The sequence below is a fragment of the Polyodon spathula genome, chromosome 4 (genome assembly GCF_017654505.1).
Source record: "Polyodon spathula isolate WHYD16114869_AA chromosome 4, ASM1765450v1, whole genome shotgun sequence".
Taxonomy (NCBI): Eukaryota; Metazoa; Chordata; class Actinopteri; order Acipenseriformes; family Polyodontidae; genus Polyodon; species Polyodon spathula.
Genome location: NC_054537.1, coordinates 4377360 through 4396279, shown reverse-complemented (window position 1 = coordinate 4396279; position 18920 = coordinate 4377360). Strand labels below are relative to the sequence as shown.

At 38.8% G+C, this 18920-nt stretch overlaps 1 protein-coding gene across 11 annotated transcripts in view; it reads left to right on the top strand.

Annotated features, from left to right (window-relative positions):
- Positions 1 to 18920, top strand: part of LOC121314076 (disco-interacting protein 2 homolog C) — a 164076-nt gene that overhangs the window by 74834 nt on the left and 70322 nt on the right. For 10 of the 11 annotated variants that reach the window (XM_041246910.1, XM_041246909.1, XM_041246908.1 and 7 more), the window contains exons 2-3: positions 15445 to 15516; positions 17627 to 17737. In XM_041246910.1, coding sequence (XP_041102844.1) covers positions 15445 to 15516; positions 17627 to 17737 — 183 coding nt within the window. The remainder of the gene's footprint in view (positions 1 to 15444; positions 15517 to 17626; positions 17738 to 18920) is intronic. The other variant, XM_041246907.1, reaches the window with a different exon arrangement.

Here is an 18920-nt window from a genome sequence, read left to right as displayed (position 1 = left end):
ATACAGTGGAACACCAGAGTTAGAAACACCAGAGTTACAAACTGACCGGTCTACTGAACACCCACTTTCAACCGGAAGCACCCAATCACTCAACCATGAGAGCAGTGCATCCACATAGGCGCTCCTGTAAGCAACATGCTGGTCATGGAGAAGCAACATTACTGAACCAACAAATGTGTTCAGAAAGGTGAAGCAGATTTCAAAGCAAGTACAGGCAATTTTACTAGGAACATTTTAGTTTCAAGCCAAAGGCGGCAAGCTGCACGAATGCATTTTGTTTAAAACAGGAATAGTGTTAACCCAGGTTTTCATGGATATTTAAGTCTGTGTTTCTGCTACAGTTACGATTCCAATGGTAACTTAAACATAGCCTTTTTTTTCATTTATAGTACTGTTTTAAAGACTTTAGAACCATAATGATATGAGTATTGCATTACTGTGCTGCATCCTTGTATTATTCACCAAATTGAGGGTGTCCACATGTAATAAAACCATTGAAAATCCAGCTATCAGAGTACAAACATTTCAGACCTACGAACAACCTCCATCCACAAGGAACTCTGCCGTTCTACTCTGACCTGTTTTGTACTGGAATAACCAAAGGCATCATGTTTTCAGGATATCAGCTTCTTGGCTAGTGATGTAAATTGTTTCAGCATTAAAGCCCAGGTGCTCTGCATTGTTTCTGAGCTGTGTACACATTTCAATGACATGCACTTTGGCAGAGGTGCTGTGCATTGATTCTGAGATGTGTACAAATTTCAATGACATGCACTTTGGCAGAGCATATGACGTTTTGGAGCAGATTTGCCAACAGCTGTCAGGCTAAATGTTTTGAGTACTTGTCTATAATTTGTAGTTGTTACATTTAACTAAAGCACCCAGATAGAATACAGAATCCTGAACAATGACATCATTCAAGTGGCACGCGCTAATTGTCTTGCATATTGTATCACTACTTTGATTGACTGCACATATTGTTCGTGTTTGGGTTTATGCCGACGATGCAGAACGCTAATAATATTCTATCCCTATTCGTAAGCACGTCCTGTGGTAACTGCTCATTTCGCTGTGGAAGGATATGTACGCCTGTCCATCCGTGTCACAATTGAGAGCTGCTTCTCCAGTTGATGCTGCAGTACCAACCTGCTTGTTCAATAGGCTAAGCCAATGAAATACAGAGCTCATGTATATGTAAACCTTTTTTTAACCCTTTCAGTCCTGAATTACTGGAGAATTACGTGGAGAATAAACACTTTTATTGAGTGTACATGAGAACGTGTTTTTACATATACGTATACATATATGTAAAAACATGTTCTCATGTACACTCAATAAAAGTTCCAGCGTGATTGATCATTTAAGTAATTGAAGAACTGTTTGCCTTTTAATTGAGGTTTCAATATTATAATAATTGTTTTTCCATAATCTTGTTCTGAAAAATGGTTTTACATTTCTCAAGGGTAGCCTGAGCTGCTGTGACACATGTGGCCAACTCTGCTGTCACTCATTTCTTGTCTCTGGGAGTTGCAACTTAATAAACAAAATACAAAAAATGCAATTATAAACATATTAGTGTATTTAAGAATAGCGTCAGTCCACCACATGCTTTCCTTTAAGACGATTGGTGTCGACCACCTTGACCTTTAAGTACCCAGATGGCTTGAGATAATTTGACATTCTATTAAATGTCAAGATGCTTGTTCCTTTGCAGGGGTCATCTGTTTTAAAGGTAATACCTGGCTCCAAAAGATAGATGTTTTATATTGTTGTTATGTTAGTAACTGACATTTCTAATAGCAAGTGGATGAGGGCGATCAGGAAAAAATGAAGAATCGCACGAAAGGAGGCGGGGGCGGCGCCTTTACTGGCCGTGATCAGTGTTGGCTGCCCACTACTGTGGGGAAAAAAGCAATTGACTGTAGTCTGTTAGTTCCCACTGAAGTTCATAGTGCTGCTTAATTATCCCCTGCCCCCCCCGCCTACTCTAAATAAAGTACAATTGAAAAAACCAACACATTTTTGTAATTGTCAGTTGGTTTTCTGTCACCCTACCAGAATGGGCAGTGGCCCTTTAATGCAAATGTGTAACCAGTGTTTGTTTGGTATGATGAAAACACAGAAATCAGATACCGACAGTTTAGCATGTGTAAGCAAACAACACTTTTATTTAGAACCAGCAATTTGCATTTCAGGAAGAACAGGCAATATTTAAATGAATATTGATTACATTACCTATAAAGATACCCCTAATTCTTACAACCAGCTGTGTGGTTAAATCTTTCAACCAGACCAGACATCATTTAAGAATTAATAGGAGACACAGGAGCATTACCTGTGTTAGCATTATTTAGCTAAGTTGTAGAGGGTGGCGTGTGTCTCCCTGTCCCTTAATCAGTCCCTCAGTATCACTCTTATTTCTGCATGTATTTGGAGACCTGCTTATTACACTGTGATTAAATGCTGTTGCTAGTTGTTGTTCTGTACTGTTTTGTACACACTGTTGATATTTATCAATAGCCTTTTCATCATACTGATGGTTTAATTATGCATTCAGTTTACAGCCGCGGTGGGTGATTATATTACTGACATACTTGTTCACAACGTGTGATATCGAGAGCTTGGTTCGTGATACTTTATTAGCTTGGGATAATACATTAATTTAACCTCAATGAGCATGGTGCGCTGTTTAATACTTTGCTCAGACAACATGAATGGCAATTTTAATGAAGCATTTTTCACCAAAATGTAGCAGGATTGTATGGCATAAAATAAATAAGAAAACAATTTAGAAAACCTAGAAATACTGCAGTTTACAAGAAAGTGATTATATATTAAAACGTCTAGGTAGTAGACCACTGTTAGTTTACTGTGCGTGTGTGTAAGAAGAAAGTTGCACAAGGTTACATCAGTAACAGTACTGTGGCTTCATCATGTCACTTTAAGGATGTGTTGCATACTTTGTTTTAAATTATACACTGTAAAAGGACATTTTCCATTAGATGCTGTCAGCCTTATCACCAGAAATATCACTGTGCTCCAGACACCCACAAGAATCCCACTTCATATTTTATAAAAAATGAAAATGTTTAATTCATGCAGATGATACTTTAGTCAGATCTATTTTAACACACCAGAAAAGATTCGCTAATGTGTGCATTCTGTGATCATGCATTTGCAGTTGGAGCCGTTTCCATGTGTTCCATTTTGATAAGGAAGATGGCACAAAGAAGCATGCAGAGCATGTCAAATACATGGAGAATGCTCCATGTTTGCACACTGAACTTTTGTTCACACACTAAATAGTTTTCTTTGTTTGGGTCCTCAGGTCAGTACACTGTATTTTCACACATTGTTATCAGAACAATATTTTTTGTTTGACAAAACCTTGATTGTTTGCTAGATTAACAGATCAGCCTTTGAAGTGCAGGGACATGTCATTTAAGACAGTATATAAATATGCTGTTCTCAAAACACAATTGAGAAAATGTTGTATGTGGGCGAGAGAATTGTGTCATGCCCTGGCACAGCCCTGTGTAGATTCCCAGTTAGGTCATTATGCAGGAACACACAATGCTAGACTCAGCGCACACAAGTTTCTTAGCTGTGTTACTGACCTTATCATTGTTCGCAGGGATATGTTCTTGTATAAGTCAATGCGGCGTGCATCTCTTGTTATAAGTGATGATATCTTGTGTATATTGAGCAGGTTGGGTTCTGGCTGCTCAAATTATGTGAAATTATTTATTTTAAGATGAAAATTGTACTATTCATCTGCTATTTAAATTCCTTAAGTAGGTGCTGCATCAAAGTTAAAAAGTGAGAACTATGTTGTGCGTGGAGGGAGGATGATCATTTTGCCTTCATGAAACTTAATGAATCATTTCCAGTGTAGGCGTATTTCATGTAAAATGTTTATTGATTTTATACACCAGTGTAAACCATTCTTTTAATTGGAGTTTGGGGCCTACAGCTGTGGGTATAGTTCTCAGCTTGTTTATGTTCAAGGCTCGCTGTAACTCTCCTGGCCAGAATGATCTGATCACAATTGCAGAATGCCAGTAAATTGTTAGCGGTTGCCAGCTCTCCTTGATAGTAGTTTAAGTGGTATTAGAAAGCAAAAACCTTGAGCCCTTTAAAGATAACAGAGAAGTGTTTGTGCATGGCGGTGCAATTGCAATTCCTGATGTGTTAAGGCTTGAGACTGCCAGTCTTGGCTTACAGTCACTCAGACTCAAGTCTAACCCCCTTCTTCAGGTTACAGCACTCTTCAAGTCTGGACAGAACAGCTTTTAAGAACCACCTCAATCCGTTAAGATAATACTAGCCAACAAGATTGTTATTGATTTTGTTTTAACAGCCCTACAGAGCTCATGAGAGTGGTTTCCCAAGCCAAATGCACATATCACATGCGTGTTGAAGTTTGATATTATATTAAACCACCCCAAAATATATATTTTTTTGTAGTAAAACACTGGTTTTGTTTAACTTCAGACTGCTTTTGAAATGCATGATATTTGAATATACAGAAGCACAGTCATGACAGTACAGCCATAGTCTATATAGCACCACCTGTAGTGTGTGTGTGTGTGTGTTTGCATTTACCATCGTGCAGCATGGTCACATTGTATTGTAACTACTGCACTGAAAATCAGCTGTAGGCAGTAATTGTAGCAGGACAGTGTTTTCTAACAAGATGAGGTTTTTAATATTGAATTTCCGGTAAGTGAACGTCTCACTCCAGGGAGCAGCTGATTCTGTCAAGAAAAGGGATAAGAAAAAGAAACCCTGTTCTAAATCTAATATCGAGTCTTTGGATCACAGATCACACCCTTTTTGAAAGAACTGGAAGGGCAGGTGTAGTTCTGACAGGTAGAGCATTTCTATAACCTACTCCTCCTTCACCACACACAGGTCTGTTTCCAACACCGCTGCCTGGCTGAAACCTGCCGAGTGTACTTTGTGAGTCTGTATTGTAGGAACGTTTGGGATACTTTTTTTGTTCTGCAGCTAGTGCCCAGAGCTACAGCACAGAATTAGATCAGGTGTAATGAGGGTTTCCTGCCTTGCTGATAAAAATGTACTTGTTAGTTTGTCATATTCTGACCAACGTTGTGTTAAGCCACCCATTGTTAGTACATGTATTATTATTATTATTATTAATAATAATAATAATAATAATAATAATAATAATAATAATAATACCCAAAACCAATGTATATTTTTAAAGCAAATATAGCCTATGCTGTTTGTTAATAGCAAAGGCTTAATTTTGTAATACACAGTACTTGATACTTTAATATACCTGATCTCAATGTTGTCTGCTTACAGTTAATCTAAACGAGTGTTGCAGAAACAAAGGAATATCCTGCTTAGAGTTAATCTAACACAGTGTTGCAGAAACAAAGGAACATCTTCAGTGGTGAAATGAGTTTCAGGCCACATTTCTACCACATGGCTTGATGTTGTCTCTACATCTGGGTGACGGGCTGTGAACAGATCTATTGGAACTACCTTACTGTATCCTTTGGATCCAAGTTGTCAAGCTTATACATAAAAACATCCTGCCTTCTGTTCAAGACAAACAGATCCCTAGCAACAGCAGAGATAACCAGCTGATTCTGGGCTATATACATTTAAATGTGGATCTGGGTCAAACATTTTCTTGGTGGTACATAATAAATTAACCCCATAAATATCATTATGGTAACATTCACTAGTTTGTTGCCTGTTATGCATTTAATTTTTGTAAACAACTTTTGTTTTGCGCAAGCAAATTCTGTATGACAAATAACAAAAAATAAGCAATATGATGAAACATGTACAGCAATTTACTTGGCACTCTATCCCTCACAGTACTAAGCGGGTGCTCAGTGGGCAAGGGCTATACTGTGTCAGTGCTGTAAAGCCACATACTTAAACTCTTCAGGGTATTGCTGTATCTCATCCTGCAGCAGTAAAGTAATACATTGCATGTGCAATGCAGGGTTCCGTCAGCGCATATATTTTTTTCTACTAAAAGCCTATTTGGCCTCAAGCATATTTATTCTGGTAATTGACCAGTGAATTCTCGCACACATTCAACCTCGGGACGAATAATACCCCTGCCAGGCTTCAGGAGTAACCTGTAATTACTCTGTAGAAGTGTGGTGGGCAGAATGGAGAAATATTTACTTACAGCAGCAACACAAGGAAAGCTGCCATTTAAGAAAATTGTCAAACAACTTTGTTCCCCTGTGTTTTTTCAGCTAAAAGTTTAATAACATGGCTTGCTTTTCCTGGCAGGTTTCATTTACCTAAAAATAACACTTTAAAAAAAAAATAACACAGACCTAATTTATACAAACATACATTAAGGGCACTGCGAACTGAGGAAGTTAAAATGTGCAAATGTAATTGTCTTAAAAAATAAAAAACAATCACAGAGGATGTGTCAATTAGAGAACATTATCAAGTAAGTGAAGTACTAATTGACTGCAAAATTGTGTGATCTGTGCCTCATTTCTGTTCAGTGTTTTAGCTGTACAGTACTTGGGTGTGAGTAGATGAGCCTAGTACTTCTGAGGGGAATTTCAGAGGCTCGCTGCAGTCTTCAAGAAAGGAAGCATGCATAGTTAAAGAGTTCTGTTTTTAAACAGATTATCCACCAGGGAAACAGGAGATTAGTTGATATTTTAATATACTCGATATAGGAGATCCTCATTTCCTGACATAAGTATAAAGCCCTTGGAGTGTTTTATTTTATTTTTTTTTTGCTTTTTACGACCTAAAACATTTGCTTAAGGAATTGTGTAACTTGTTTGTTTTACACTAAAACAACCCCACCAAGCTTCAGGTTATTGTATAAACAATGTATTCAAGTAAAATATGCTTGTTATGAATTCCTGTTCATCTCTTGGGCGATTAAGAACATTAGTCACCGCTGTAGATATTTTGCTGTTGTCTTGTGGTGAGGGCATCACATGTTACTGCTGTGCAAGCGGAATGGAATATTCCACTGTAAGCAATCGCTGTCTGTGACTGCTACAACTGATAGGCTTGCAGTGCAGAATGCCTTATGGTAAAGACATCCAATATTTGTATTCAGTGTAATTTAAAAAAAAAACAAAGAAACGTTTGTCCTAAGCCATGTTTTACCACCATGCTGTGTCATGGAGTTGTTTAAAACAAGGTTGTGGGTCTACCACCAGCAGTCTCATAACTTGTGCTTATTTGAACAAGTTGTTTGCTCATTTTCAATGCACACTTTTTAAGCAGTTTTGCTAAGTGCATACACTGTTGTCTCTGAGCTAGTAATACAGTAAGTACATCAAGTCAAGGCACAGTAGTGTTATGCAAAGGAGATGAGTTTGAGAATGTAGCTTGAGTAACTGGCTGGCTGGCTCACTGCTCCCACGTTTCATCCACTGGAGTGCTGGTCCAGACTATTTGCTGCGGATGAGCAGGGTATCCCCCTGCCGCAAGAAGATTTTGGACAATGATTAATCTGACCTAAATTCTTACATTCAATTTCAGATCAGTAAAAGAAAACAACAACATTTGGTTAATTTTAAAATGATATAATTTATAACTTCAATTAAGAACCCGCTCACCCCCTGAAATGTGGGTCACCGGTTGGTCTGTGGCTGTTGATTGATTGGTTGTAAATTAACTAGAATGCTGTACCCCCCCCCCCCCCTTTACCAGTTTCTGTGCACAGTAATTAAGTTGTCAAGCTTTGACCCTCACGTCCCTTTTGGGTCACAGTTAGCTTAACCTTGTCACACCAAGGAAGCCCAAGTTCACAGTGTATCGTCGCACAAAGCAGTCCACATAGATCTCACTGAATGACCTTTGTGTCTTCCGTGTTGTAAATCATAGTTGTCTCCTACTAGAGCTGCCCCACTGCCTGTCTATCTGGAGAGTGTTGTTTTGGGAGGGGGGTGATATAAAAAGTTGACTTTGTGGAGGTCCTGTCAGAGGACAGGTGTATCAGAACTGGAAGCATCTGTTTCTGATCATAATCATTCCTGCTAAATTAGACACATGGATCACAAAGATCACAAAGTGTAGGATAACAAAATCCAGATTACACTGTTATCCAGATTACAAGTTTTGAGAAAACTGCCACTAGTGATATAAAATGCATACAGTATCTCTAAGTATTGGACATTTATGTTGAAAGGTAGTGTTTTCACTATTTACCAATAAGCATTGATTACAACCTCAAGCATCACTATGTGTCAACTAGGAGCACTGCAGAACAACCATGTGCAACTATCTGCAATCCCAAGTGAGATAGTCTAACCATTAGCTAGGATATCAGTGCCCTGCCACTGCAGGGAGGTGTGTTTGGAAGCGTTTCGGCTTTGCTAAGGATAGGACAGCATGGATTACACTGTAGATAGATGGCACACATGTCTTTGGGCCAGCAAGGCAGTCCATTGCGTGGGAGTACTGGTACAGTAAAGGTGCAATCATTTCCACATTGTGCTCTTAATGCTGAGCTGCTGTTTTGCATGGAGGGTGCTGTAATGTGAGGGGCTGTTCACTAGTTCGTTACACTTACACTTTGAGTCATTGTCTTGATATTTTGTACACAGATGCATTCAGTGATTCTTTCCAATACAGGCAGTGGCAGATTTGAATCACTGACAACATAACAAAAGACAAACTGGTATTGTCTATAAGAATTAGAATATTCTTGGATTAGCACATAATCCAGGTGGAAGCAATGCAAAGATGGGAGAAGGGCAGACAGTGCTTTCCAAAAATGGAAATTGTATCTCTTTTATTTATTACATTTCTAATAGCACAGCTAAAATAAACTTACGAGAGCAGGAATAGCAACGCCCAATTCTGTTTACTTTACAATAACCATACAACGGCAATCAATCTATTACATAAACATTCCACTGCGCACATTCCCCTGGCTACACGTTGCTGTGTCTGAATTGAGTTCAAGGCATTTCAGAATTGTAGCTCTTGCACACGACCACTCGACCATGGAAGTGAAACGAATAAGTGAAAGCATCTAAAAAATATAAAGGAACGTCATGCAGCTGCTTAAAATAGTTTCTTCCCTAAATAGTTTTGTCTCGACATTTGAGCATCATCTTCCAGTTCTACTTGGATGGTCATTTATTTTAAATATCTGGTTTTATTGTCTTCACCAAGACTGTTATACACTAAAAAGAACTACTTTGCACCAAACTGGACACCTGGGGCCATATTTTCAAACTGTTCACTCCAGTCAACCCATTAATTCCTTTTTCTTTAAAAAAAAAAAAAAAAAAAAAAAAAAAGATGAGTATTCACAATAATGTACAAAACTCAGAAGAAAACAAAACAACCGAAGAGGGCTTAAAAGACCTTCCTGTGCATTACTTACATGTTTGGTGCTAGTTTTGTAGCGGCAATAGTGTTTTTCTGCTTTCAGAATACAGTAGATGAAAGACTGGAGTAAACTCTTTGAACACGTGGCCGTGGTGCTCTGGCGTGGCAGGAGTATGCAATGATTGAATCAGGTGTCATTGTGATGAAATAAAGACGATTTCTATGGAAGCTGCTGACTCAACTTCTATCCAGTCTCTGGGGTGTCTTATCATCACAACCCAGACTCTGCATTTTCTGTTATGCCTCGAGGCTAACAAAACTGCAGTCCACTATAAACCAACTGCCTGATAAACCGACTGATTACCAACTGCCCCTGACAGCTTCCAGCAAGAGATGCAAATCTAATCTACTGTTTTTAAATCTAAAATAGACAGGTTGGGAATAACAGCATGGGGTTCGGAATATCCTTTTGTGTTCAAAGGGCATACTGTACTGTAGTAATTTATCATGAATACTGCATTACTAATGACCACATTTAATTCCTCACATAGCTGATTAGGTTTAGTTTTCAGAGCACAGACAACATTTACTAAGAGTACACCTCGGTGTAGTTAGGCAGTGTTACCGTCTTGGTATGTGAAATTACGTACTGTCTTCTGTGTTTTCTAATTTAGAAATTGTGATGCGTCTTTTGGAGTGCATGTTATTTACACTGTATTGAATAAAGTCGATGGTCCCACTGAGACTGCAGTCTCCTGTTGGATATTTATTTATAGATTGTTTTGAGCAGCACTTGTCTCCCACCGTTTCTTTCCCGTCTCAAAGACTGAACTCAAGAGTGCTAATTACTCATAAGATTGTGTTTTAGGGTTCAGAGCATGGAACTCTGTTATACACTCTGCATAAGCAAGCTGCTGGAAGAATTACTGTTTTGCGTTGAAGTGTGGGAGGAAGGAAATGAATCATTGTCTTTATTGATTAAGGGCTTTTTTTGATCTACATCGTAAATGCCAAGCAACCAATATAGATACAGAACTCCAGACCAGACATCATAAAAGTACTGAACAAAAAGCCTCTGTCAGTAAGAATTGATTAAATTCCTGCTTAAAAATAGTGAACAATGGTTCTTAACAAGGCAGGTCATTCCACTGTAAAGTTTGGAGTGAATCTACTACAATCACCACTCAGATATCTGTTACCCAGATACATGTCAGTCACGTTTTACTCCCCTTGTATTAAGAATAAAAATCAATCTCCATTATATAATAAATGTATACACTTACCCATCACACGCAATTTCTGACTCCATGACCAGTTTTCTGATACAAAGCCCATCTCTTCAATGTTACAATTTATCTGAGTATCCGTCACAGCCCGCGTTTAAATAATAATAAAAAAAATTCTCTATCAATCAGTCAATCTATCTTTATTTTATATAGCACCTTCACAAAACGCTTTACAAGATGAAGTAACAATAAAATCCATAATACTTTAAATACAGAGAAATATATAATACATGATATACAGAAAAAAAAACGATGCATAATACATCAAAGTCCATACATGATAGTAGCATCAACACAGTAGCTAATAGCAGATATCAGGCTTAAAGAGCATGGGAAGCAAGAGAGAACAGGTGGGTCTTGAGAGCTGATTTAAAGTGAGAGACGGTGGGAGCATCACAAACAAAGCTTGGAGAGAGTTCCAAAGAGTCGGCGCCATGAAGCTAAATGAGCGTTCTCCAAGTGTGGTGTACTTTTGCGTGGGGATAACAAGTAGGCCAAAGTCGGAGAACCTCAGCTTGCAGGCAGGGAGATAGCGGGTCAGCAGGTTGAGGAGGATCTCGGGACCTGTGTGATGAAGGGCATTGTAGGTGAGCAGGAGAGTTTTGAAAATAATCCTGAACTTTACAGGTAGCCAGTACAGCTGGGCAAGACAGGGGGGTGATGTGATCATGTTTTTTTACATCTGGTAAGGATCCTGGCAGCAGCATTCTGAACTAGCTGCAGTCTGTGTATGATGTGTGCCGGGAGCCCACCATATTGAGAGTTGCAAAATCAGTCTGTCTTGTATTGTGCAGTTACACAGCGCTTCTTCCAGTTTCACTTGACAGAAATGCAGCCAAAACAAAGTGAACGAGACAAGCTACGGTAATGTAACAGTTAATCATTAAACAGTTTTAGATACTGTGATGTATTGTTTTTTTTTATCTGTGATCTTTGGTTGCTTTTGTGCATTTTCATTTGCAAGTGAACTGACATTAGGGCCTCATCGAGCACTATATTGTGCAATTCTGAATACTGACTTTGGATAGTTTTAATTCTGGAAACTGTGTTGTTGTTATTTTTTTATCTCTTGGTTTTGCTAAATTGCATTTCCTTTATGTTTTACGCAGTTCTATGCATGGATAACATTTAGATGTTATTTTGCTGTTTGGTCGTTAATGTAAAATTTTACATACCCCTACAATACATATTGGATTAGTTAACGTGTCTTGACTTTAGTTTTGGCAAGTGATATTTTCAGAATCATGTCGTTCAGAATTAAAATACTACTTCTGTTAAAAATACAGTACTGTACCAACAAAGCCAGTACAGTACATCTAAATGGAAGCCTACTTATTTTAAAACACAGTCCTTTTTCAGATATGTATTTTTGATATTGTCCGTTTTTCAGGGAACACAAAATGATATAAGGGTTGGAACGGGACAAAATAAAGTAATCAGATATGTTTCACATGCATTTAACCATCACAGAAGTAGAAGGGTGGGATAGTTTACTGTCGCAATGTGATTTTTTTTTTTTTTTTTTCAGTTTTTTGTTCTTCCCTTGTATCAGCCTCTCCAACATATTATCTTCCTAATGTAAAAGGAAAGTTTTCAGGGTTGAGCATGTCTGTTTCACTGCTAGCTGTCATCGAACCCCTCTTTCACAAGATTCGGCCCACAATCTCTGAGTCATCTCTTCTTGAAATACTATAAAAATGTTTAGACCACTTCAGTGGGGACTGATTATGTGATGTCTGTACGACATTCTTTCATACTTCAACCTTCAGACTCGCCAGTTGTTTTTAACACTAAGACCAAACTAAGCACGCTCCACCTGTTACTTGCACCCAAAGGGGGTTTATGACATTTGAAATTTGTTTTAGCCCAGGGAGCATACATCAGAAATTAAACACAGGATTTCCTTTTTCAGTCATCTTTTAAATATTCATGTGTTTATAAATCCCTGTTGCGTTTGAACATCTTCTGTCACATCAGGGATTGCAAGCTCCTGCTATACAGAGTAATTAGTATCATGTGGGCCTGCCTCTCCTTTTCGCATTGTGAGAAGTCATTTTCTTTATAGTAGCTGCTTATAACACTATCCTAGGGACTCTGGATCCCCCCCTGGTGAATCTATATAACTGTGGGAATAGGTATTGTGGTTGGGATGCCTGATGGTGCATGTGTTTAGCATTGTAAATGTATTTCATTTCCATGCATCATTCATTTTTGCATCAGGGTTTCCATTTCTTTGGGAATTTGTTTATTTGTTATGATTTTAAGGTTTTTTTTTTTTTTTTTTTTTTTGCGTGTCCCCTGGCCTGAATTTCCACCAGCTTTAATTACTCATTTTAAAGTAGTTAGGATTTTATATACACAGAGAGAGAGAGAGAGAGAGAGAGAGATAAAAATAATATAACCATTGGAAGCTATTCCAACCCCTCTATGCTCCTGTTTAGCTTGGAACAGACTTCCTCTATATTTTTGCAGTGGGTCATTGTTTGAACAGTAGCAACACTGTACAGCTGTGGCCAAAAGTGTTGCATCACCTAGAATTGTAGGATTGGGACATAATTTAGAGGTTTTATTTAACATCATGTAATCAAAGAAATTACAAAATGATATAGAAAAAGTCTACTTGAAACCGTAATAGTAGTACAATATTTCATGTTGAATTTCAAAATGTCACTTTTTTTTATTTTTGTCAGTTTTTTCTTTTAAGTGTATGGATAACTACAAAATGGTATGTAAATGAACGTGCCAACATTACATCATTCAACAGGTTTCATTAGACTTTATGAAGCTAAATTTGTTAATTGTATAGGGTGATGCAAAACTTTTGGCCATACAGTAGCTGTAGGCCTGATTTTACAAACTTAAGATGCTCTGCAACAACAGGGACTGTTGAGCACTGCAAGGCTCGGTTCCATCACCCCTGAATTGTTTTAAGGTTTCAGATTAGCCCCTAGGGAACATTAGTCCACATAACAAATCCACCACAGAATACAGCACCATGGGCAGTCAGGAGGTGTTCACAGGGCTACAGAGTATGCTGCTATGGAGCCCCTCAGCAACGTGCCCCTCAAATGAGCGTCTGTAAGAAAGCACTTCCTGGAAGGGTGTGGAGGAATAGAATGCTGCTGCGTTTGTAAACAGTAACACGCTTTTATATATTTCTAGGTACATGTTATACCTTGGCTCTCTCTCCACCTACTGAATTCGACAAAAGTGTTTCCAGAGTTCAAATATTGCAACTAGATTTGGAGGTTATAGGTGATTTAAATGTAACCAATACAGTCCTCTGTTGGCCACAGAGCCAAAAAGAAACATTGTTGTTTTTGTCTGCTAAATACTGTATACGTTACCCCAGTTTTTTATCTAAAAGTAAAGACGCTTTTGCCTGCTGGAGAGATATAGAGATAGAGAGAGATTTGAATGAGAAGTTGCACAATTAATATTTCATACTGTCATGGTTTATAGTCCAGGCTTATCAAGTTGCCCAGCTGTGCACTCCTGACTGTCTGATCCCATGTCTTCAGCGGACAGCTTCGTGGTTCTTTGGTGCTTTGTTATTTCTGAGTGGACTGTCATGTTGATTTGATTTATTCATGTCTTCATACTCTGAAAAGTGCATTCGCTACTTTGTCTATTTGAAAGAGATTTGTATTTGTCATGTTAATAAAGGTAACAGCAATACTAGGAACACAAAGCCACTTTTTCAGGAACATTATATTATTTGTCTGTAGACACTTTCCCAAATAAGGGCCTTTAGAAAACTTTTATTTTTTATTTTTTTTAATGTATTAACCCTTACACATTTTAAAAGTTTGTAGCTGCATGTTTGTGTAATAAATCCTCTCCTCTTCTGCATGACATAATGTATGTATGTATGTTTTCCATCTTGTTCATGTAAGTTTTCTGTCCTTGATCTAAATGTTTTTGCCTAAATTACCAATAGCTCGTTCTTACAAACATCCTAATTGTATCGGTATGAGAAGCAGTTTTGATATGGGCATTCAGTAAATCCAGTGCTGCATCTGCCTCATCTTGACAGAACTGTGATGTAATCAAACTACTGTCCTGCTTACAGGCAGGTGAAGCCCTGACCTCTACCCTCTACCCTCTCTCTGCCTGCTGCTCTCTGCCTGCTGCCCTCTATCCTAGATCAACTTGCTATAGAATTCTTTCTTTTTCAACAACTTTGTTTGACCCTTGCACAGAAGGACCTTTTTGGACTAAGTTAAATATGTTTGATAGAAAAATGGAAATTTCTCAGGTACAGGCTCCAAATAATTCCAGCGCCCTAGAGAACCTTCCAACAGGACTTCTCTTTGAATCTTGCTTGGAGCTATTGTGTACACCTATTACATATTTGTCGTGTTTTCATTTGGATGTCAAACTTTTCTTCGCCCGCCTTTAATTACAAGTGAAATGATGAGGCACTGCCAGCTAATACTTCTGACAGCCATTACTCATGTGGCTGGGTTCCACAAAATCATTGCCGATGCATAGAACTCAAGCTGTGTGCTTTTTTTTTTTTTTTTTTTTTTAAAAGCTGGTGGCTAATAGCCAAAATATAAGGCAGACTGTCCATCTGTCTGCCTGCTCCCCTCCTGTATTTTCTTTTAACCTGTTGCAACAAATCCGAATAGGTTTTGTTCAGCAAAAAAAAAAGTAAGAGAGAGAGGGAGACCAGCATAAAGCTTTAATGACATAGACCTTTCTAACCCTGTTGTATGGTCTGATCTGTTGATGAGACAGATTCTGACACATATAATACTAATGGACGAACAGCAAACAAACACTGTGCAGTTTGTCTGTTTGCATCCTTTCACTAATGTCGGTTTCCTTTCTTTGGCAGGCGACATCACACAGAAAGGCTATGAAAAGAAGAGGTCAAAATTAATTGGTGCCTACCTCCCACAACCACCAGGTAAAGTAGAGGGCAGCTCTGTAGTGGCCTTTAAGCCTGTGGAATGTATATTTGAACCTGACGGAGAGAGAGGCGTCCGTGTTTGCATGTGTGCAGCGGCAGGCAGGGGTGGCTTCAGAGCATGGATGAATTGTCGCCTCTTACAACATATTGCCTTTTTCAAACCATTGAATTTATTTAAGAGGTTTTAAGACTGGTGCGGGGGAACACATGCTTATGAAATATTCACTAACTAAGCATAACTCTTGACTGTATGCATTTGTATTTTTTCCCATTATTTTTCCTCTGATAAGAAGCACTGGCCTGAAAAAAAGGCATATTAAATACTTTGAATTTTCTATTTCTTTTTCATACCATACCATACCATACAACTTCTGTGTGTTTTTTTAAAAAGTCTGTAATAAAATGCATTAAAGTGTAATTTGATGCACATGTGCTACAGTGATCGTCGCAGAAAGGTTTTACTGCATTCGGTGCAGTATTGTGCACAACCCAGTTTGAATTCTAGTCTTGTGGTTGTAGCTCTGTAGAATATCCACAGCAGGAGCCTTCTCAGTGGGAAATCAGTCATGTCCCTTCAGAGAATCGTTGCATTTCCTAACAGTTAGAGGGAACAATGTCATCCACTTTGAACTCTCTTCTTTCACTGACTGGCAAAAAACAATATACGAGAATGGCCTGAAAAGCCCACAATGCACAGCTCCCAACGTATTGTTCAGGTGGTATCAGGTGTGTCTTGTCCAGTGCTGAATGTCTCTGTGCTTCTGTTGCTTGTCACTATATGTTGTGCATGTCTGCATGCCCGATCTGTCATCACCCACCTGTGGTTCTCTGCCATGCCAAGAACACCCGGGAAACTGTCTTGAGGGCCAAAGCAGTCACTGTGTTAAGGTGTGAATCGGTTGAACAGGTGCCCACTGTCATGTCCATTGTGAAATCGCTTGGGTCCTTCTGTTGCTGAATAGTTGCACTTGAAAAACTTTTGGAAAGCGTGTGTAGGTTTAGTGGATCACATGGAGTGTCATGTGGCCACATACATTTGTATACATTGCAGACAAGGACGTTTTCTAATGTAACTTATTTTCTCGAGTCTTTTGGCCAATGTCAAATAGTGTTGTTTCAGAAGGGGGATTTGCCTCTGCATTTAACTGAACTACTTATTTGCTGTACATTTACTGCACTTTTTTTTTTTTTTTTTTTTACTAGTTTAAGCAGCTTAAACATGACACACTTGCTGGGATGATACCATATGAAATTGAATATGAAACTCTGATACCGGCAGCAGTGTAACTGGCAGTTCCTGAGCTTCATCTAACACCACTTTGCTTTGAGGAGATAAACTCTGACACACACATCCAATAAACATTTGTCAAAAATCAAAATTACTTTGGTCAGCTGCTTCCAGCTATGTAAAGCCCAGGTTTCGTTTCCAGTCATTCCTTTTCAATGCCTTAGATATGGAAGGGAACAAACTTTTTTATGTGATTACAATACACATGAATTAATTTGGTTGTTTATGGCTGTCTGTGAAACTGGTAGCTCTATATTGGCTACAGTGATAATAACACTAATGTTCTGAGCGCATGTCTATGGGGGTCACAAAATAATTAATGGGGAGAATAGTTATTTTGTTAAGGTGGTAGTCGGTAACCAACGGGCCATACAATAGAGGTGTCTGGTGCTGATCATAATAGTCTGAAATAGCCTGTTGGATTAAAATACAGACTACAAGACTTCTCAGTCTTTCACTACACTGCAGTACACTACAGTTAGATGCTTGTTATAACAGTATTAGACTGCCGTTGTGTTCCTTTGATCTGCTATAGAGGTTTAAGCATGCTTGTTAAACGTCTTGGTGTGACTGGGAATGAAAAGCTGTGCGAGGTGTGTAATAAATGTTGGGCTAGAGCAGAGCAAAAGGTTAATAGAAATGATGTTTAATGGATTGGTAAAAGCTGTGCAGTGACACAAATCAAAATTATGGTCGGTGACGTGGAATGTGTTGACGTGTTCAATGTGATCTCTTTTCACAGACAGATAGTGATGAGTGCTAACCTGTGCACAGTAAGGAGTTAAATGTCTGATGTGCTTCTTGTTTTGTTGTTTTCAGGGGTGGATCCATCACTGCCTCAAGAACGCCGCACCCCAGTTACCCCGTCCTCCTCCTCCCGATACCACCGGCGCAGGTCCTCAGGCTCGCGGGATGAGCGCTACAGATCAGGTGCGCACTGAAACAAAAACAAACAACATCCTATATCTTTACCTGTATTGAAGTTCCTTTTAAAACATAAGTAATTTGTTCTGCCTTGGAGTGTGGATACACTGCCTTTGTGGATTATGTCCTGTTCCCTGTCGGTGAGATGAGATGAGATTAAAAGCTCTATGACCATGAATGCAGACAAGCCCGGCTATTTTGCATTTGAGGTTTAGAAGCTCGCTTGCGGTGCGCTGGGTTGCCAGGTCGCACCCAGCCTCCGTCCTGTTACATTGGTACCGTTACTCGGATCTCAGAGATTGGCTGCAGCTGAACGCTGAGATTAAAGGGAGGAATGGTGCTGTGTGATACACTGCCATTACAGATTCTGTCCCCTGTCGGTGAGATGAGATGAGGTTAAAAGCACCAATGCAGACGAACCCGGCAGGGTCGCACAGGAGTTCTGATTTCCTATCCCACACCTCCTGTTTAATTATTCGCTAGCTTGAATGGTTCAGATTGCTGTTTTTAGACACAGGGCAGTGCCTGCTGATTTATACTGATCATGATTATACTCAATTTCAGCTGTTGTAGAAAACAAGGTAATTGTTTCCAGCTGTGTTTTTTTTTTTGCCAAGTGTGAATGTAATAGGTTTTTAAAATTATATACAACTGCATGAAGGGATTTTTTTTTTTTAAACCGCTTCACGCTCATTTGACTTTCTTTGCTTTTGGGTGTAATTTTCTTTAAAAACAAGCACGTATTGTAATTTCAGTATTAGAGCCATCGGTAATAAAAGGTAGATTACCATACCCTGTGTTGCCTGTAAGCACATATAAAATGTAAGTTTGATATTTGTAAATGACAGATGCCATATGGACAGAGAGACAGACAGAAAGTGCCCCCATATACCCTCAAATTCTGATACTGTTTTCTTGTTAAGTTTGTAGCATTTTCAATCAGAATAGATTATGCTTTTCTCTAGCTACATGTAAAAATATTAGTGTCAGAAACACAAACACAGACTGATGGACAGATAAACAGCCTTCTCTTACCCAGAGATTATGAGGCCTTCACCAAAAGTTGTTCTAGACGGCTGCGATTCGTGGTGATGCATCGTTCTGTGTAAAGATTGCTGCCTCGATTGTGCTTCTGCACACCCAGCACCCCTAGTTCCAGCGACCCTGCTTTACAGTATGCAAATTAGGG